The sequence below is a fragment of the Miscanthus floridulus genome, chromosome 18 (genome assembly GCF_019320115.1).
Source record: "Miscanthus floridulus cultivar M001 chromosome 18, ASM1932011v1, whole genome shotgun sequence".
Lineage (NCBI taxonomy): Eukaryota > Viridiplantae > Streptophyta > Magnoliopsida > Poales > Poaceae > Miscanthus > Miscanthus floridulus.
The window spans coordinates 54,526,485-54,531,340 of record NC_089597.1 but is presented as its reverse complement, the minus strand read 5'-3'; the positions used below and the strand labels follow the sequence as shown (position 1 = coordinate 54,531,340).

At 57.7% G+C, this 4,856-nt stretch overlaps 1 protein-coding gene across 1 annotated transcript; it reads left to right on the top strand.

Moving 5' to 3' along the window:
• The first annotated feature begins 2,936 nt into the window (after window positions 1-2,936).
• Window positions 2,937-3,239, top strand: LOC136523863 (uncharacterized). Its single transcript, XM_066517401.1, has one exon. It carries the CDS (start codon window positions 2,937-2,939, stop codon window positions 3,237-3,239), a length of 303 nt encoding a protein of 100 aa, XP_066373498.1.
• The last annotated feature ends 1,617 nt before the right edge of the window (window positions 3,240-4,856 follow it).

Here is a 4,856-nt window from a genome sequence, read left to right as displayed (position 1 = left end):
AAACACCAATAGTTGGCGCGCCAGGTAGAGGCCTCTGCGTGTCAGCTTCGTCATCCCAACAAGTTCCGGATAGCAGACCCCATACGACCGCTATGTCTCGACACGGTGATCTGGTTTGGGAGCCTAGAGTTCATGTCTCTAGGATCTGAGTACGACTTGATACTCCTCACACCCTAAGCCCCACCGACCGAGGACGACGTCACACACTGGTAGCCTAGGCACAGGCAGCGCTAGGGCCGCCGCCCTCATCACACCCACCAAGCGCGACGTAGGTGGGATCACCCCGACACTACGCAAACCTAGGGTGACACGCCACGCTCCACCGGCATCCCATGCCCAGCTGTTGGCACAAGGTCCCTGGTTGGGAGCATGTCTAGCTTGAGCCTGGACAAGGGAAAAATGTCGGCGGTGTGCGACAACATCCCGTCATCAAGCTCTGCCCCACCACTTCCTGAGGAGCCAACTCCGATGGAGCGGAGCCCGGTGATGGCTCCATCCCCGTACCCCTTCGGGTTGAGAAATGCCGCCGCCTCCTACACTTACGCCTATGCTTTCGCTCACGTGGATTCCTCAGGACGCCGCCAGCGCTTTGCCCTCGACTTCGACACCACGGCTTCGACCCACACCCACGCTGACTCCTCGGAGGAGGACGAGGCGTGGGTCGGAGCGGATTTCTCTGGACTCCATGACCCAGGAGCCATGAGCCGCTTCTTGGCCACGAGTGACTACTGCTTCAGCTACTCCGACTCCGATGGCGAAGGCACTTACGACCCCACTTGCGAGTGTTTCCACATCGGGCTCGGGATGCCGAGGGCGGGCGAGGAGGATGAGGGGGCAGGCAACCGTTCCCCGCTTCGCCAGGGGGCAGGCGCTGCCACACCTCTGCACGTTGTCCCACCGGCAGCGTGGAACGAGAACCTTGCCCCACACAACCTCAACGCCCGGACCTAGAACAGCTTCGTGAGCTCCAGGCCAAGGTTGAACAAGACCGACTCCTCCTATAGCAGCTTCGAGACACTCTCGAGCAGGAGCAGCGAGGTCGTGGCGATGGCGGAGGAACCCGACAGAGGGCCCACGACGTCCACCACCGCATCCATGATGACGAAGGGAGTGAGCAACCCCCAATCTTCAATCGCGCTAACCAAAACGTTGTGGCTGCGGTGATGCTAGTCTGCACGATGCCTGAGCCCTCTACCACAGAGGGAAGGCGGGTCCGTGGCAAGCTCCAGGATCTCCTCGAGACCGCCATGGTGCAACAAGCCGAGAGTTCTGCCTCCCGATGACGCGGAGGCGCCTTGGACCTTCCCACGGCATCGCCTCGACAGGATAGGGAAGCCTCGGCTTGTCCCGAGCTCGCTCGGGCACCAATAGCCCACAGGGTCCCCTTGCTGCTTGACTACCTCGGCAACCGACGTGAGGTGTAGGGTGACCATGAGGTGGTCAGCAGGCGACGATGCCACGACAATGAGGGGCCTGCCCGAGGCTACCATCTGCACCGAGGTGGCCGTTATGACAGTGAAGAGGACCACAGTCCTTCTTCTAAACTGCCTGGCCCTTGAGTCTTTAGCAGGGCCATCCGTGCTGCTCATTTCCCGGCCTAGTTTTGCCAACCGGCCATCCTCATGAAATACAGCGGTGAAACCAACCCCGAGCTTTGGCTGGCTAATTATTGCCTGGCTTGTTAGCTAGGCTACGTGGACGATGACCTGCTCATTATCTGCAACCTCCCCTTGCTCTTGTCAGACTCGATGCGAGCCTGGCTTGAACACCTTCCTCCCTCATAGATCCACGACTGGCGTGACTTGGTCAGGGTCTTCGTCGGGAATTTCCAGGGCACATACGTGTGCCCCAGAAACTCCTAGGACCTTAAGAGCTGTCGCCAGAAACCGGACGAGTCTCTCTGAGACTTCATCCGGTGCTTCTCCAAATAGTGCACCGAGCTGCCCAGCGTCGGTGACTCAGAAATCGTCCAGGCTTTCCTCTCTGGCACCACCTACCGAGACTTGGTCCGAGAGTTAGGCCGGAACATGCCAAGCTCGGTTGCCGCACTCCTCGACATCGCCACCAGCTTCGCCTTAGGCAAAGAGGTCGTGGGGGCCATCTTCCCCGACAGCAACTCTAAGGGGAAGCGGAGGGACGAGGCCCTCAGGGCCTCGGCTCCTCACCCCCAAGAAAAACAAAAAGGGTCATCAGGGGAAGCAGGAGATCCTCGAGGCCAATCTAATCATGGCCGCGGAGCGCAAGAATCCCTGAGGCCCCAGGGGCCCTGGGCTCTTTGACGACATGCTGAAGAAGCCCTGCCCTTACCACCAAGGCACGCCCTTGAGGACTACACCATGCTTCAGCGTTACTATGCCAAGCTTGAGCTCCCCGACGACGATGCCAAGAAGAGGGGCGCCGGCAACCGGGACGATGACAAGGACGACAGGTTCCCTGAGGTGCACAACGCCTTCATGATCTTTGGCGGACCCTCGACATGCCTTACGGCGCGCAAGCGAAAGAGGGAACGCCGAGAGGTCTTCTCGGTTAAGGTGGCCACTCCCCGATACCTCGACTGGTCTCAGGAGGCGATCACCTTTGACCGAGATGACCACCCTGACTATGTCCCAAACCCCGGGCAGTACTCACTCGTTGTCGACCCGATCATCGGCAACACCTGACTAACCAAGGTGTTGATGGACGGAGGCAGCGGCCTCAACATCCTCTACGCCAACACCCTAGAGCTCCTGGAGATCGACCGGTCACGGCTCTGGGGTGACGCCATGCCTTTCCATGGCATCGTGCTAGGGAAACGCATGTGACCCCTCGGGTGCATCGATCTTCCCATTTACTTCGGCACCCCCTCCAACTACCGCAAGGAGGTCCTTACCTTTGAGGTGGTTGGATTCAAGGGAACCTACCACGCCATCCTAGGGCGGCTGTGCTACGCTAAGTTCATGGCAGTCCCCAACTACACCTACCTCAAGCTCAAGATGCCGAGTCCCAACGACGTCATCATGATTGAATCCACGTACGAGCATGCATACGACTACGACGTCGAGTGCATCGAGTGCGCCGAGGCTCTCATAGAGGCCGAGACCCTCATCGCCGACCTCGATAGACTCGACAGCCAGTTGCTCGAGCCCAAGCATCGTGCCGGGACTTTCGAGCCCAAGGAGGCCGTCAAACTTGTCCCGGTCGACCCTGCCTGCCCCGATGACCGGGCGCTGAGGATCAGCACCACCCTCAACATCAAATAGGAAGCCATGCTCGTCGACTTTCTCCGTGCGAATGCCGATATGTTCGCATGGAGTCCCTCGGACATGTTGGGCATACCGAGGGAGGTCACCGAGCACGCCTTGGACATTCAGGCCGGCTCCAAGCCGATGAAGCAGCGCCTATGCCGATTCGATGAGGAAAAACACAGGACCATCGGTGAGGAGGTGCAGAAACTCTTGGTGGCCGGATTCATCAAGGAAGTATCCCATCCAGAGTGGTTGGCTAACCCTGTGTTAGTCAAGAAGAAGAATGGGAAGTGGAGGATGTGTGTAGACTACACCGGTTTGAATAAAGCTTGTCCAAAAGTCCCCTTCCCATTACCTCGAATCGATCAAATCGTTGACTCCACTGCAGGATGCGAGACCCTGTCTTTCCTTGATGCGTATTCCGGTTACCATCAAATCAAGATGAAAGAGTCCGACCAACTCATGACTTCTTTCATCACTCCATTCAGCATGTACTGCTATGTGACTATGCCTTTCGGCCTCAGAAACATAGGGGCCGCATACCAGCGGTGCATGACCCAGGTCTTTGGCGAGCACATCGGGCGAACCATTGAGGCCTATGTGGACGACATCGTGGTCAAGTCCAGAAGGGCCGGGGATCTCGTCGACGACCTGGTGATAGCCTTCAAATGCCTTAGAGAGAAGGGCATCAAGCTCAACCCTGAGAAGTGTGTGTTTGGGGTCCCCCAAGGCATGCTCTTGGAATTCATAGTCTCGGAATGTGGCATCGAGGCCAACCCAGAGAAGGTCTCAGCCATGACCCACATGGGACCGATCCGAGACCTCAAGAGAGCATAGAGGGTCATGGGATGCCTTGTGGCCCTAAGCCGCTTCATCTCACGCCTTGGCAAAAAAGGCTTGCCCCTGTACAATCTTTTGAGGAAATCCGAATGCTTTTCTTGGAGCCCCGAGGCCAAAGAAGCCCTCGCCAAGCTCAAAGCACTGCTCACCAATCCTCCTGTCCTGGTACCACTAGCCAGGGACGAGGCCCTCTTGCTCTACATCGCTGTAATGACCCAAGTAGTCAGCGTGGCCGTAGTAGTGGAGAGGCAGGAAGAGGGGCACGCTCTACCCATCCAACAACCTGTCTACTTCATCAGCAAAGTGCTCTCCGAGACCAAAACGCGCTACCCCCACATCCAGAAGCTGATCTATACCGTAGTCTTAGCTCGGCGCAAGCTGTGTCACTACTTCGAGTCCCACCCAGTAACCATGGTGTCGTCTTTCCCCTTGGGAGAGATAATCCATAATCGGGAGGCCTCGGGTAGGATAGCCAAGTGGGCCGTCGAACTCATGGGGGAAGCCCTAACCTTTGCGCCTCGGAAAGCAATAAAGTCTCAGGTCTTGGCCGATTTTGTGGCTGAGTGGACTGACACCCAACTACCACCTGCTCAAATTTAGATGGAGTGCTAGACCATGTACTTCGACGGGTCCCTGATGAAGACCGGGGCAGGCGCAGGTCTGCTCTTCATCTCGCCCCTTGGAGTACACATGCGCTACATGGTTCGGCTCCACTTCGCCGCCTCCAACAATGCACCGAGTACGAAGCCCTCGTCAATGGCTTGCAGATCACCATCAAACTCGGAGTATGGC

Bases quoted from the DNA above. Each gene is read 5' to 3' on its own strand.
- LOC136523863 (XM_066517401.1), top strand. From the start codon at position 2,937: ATGGCAGTCCCCAACTACACCTACCTCAAGCTCAAGATGCCGAGTCCC.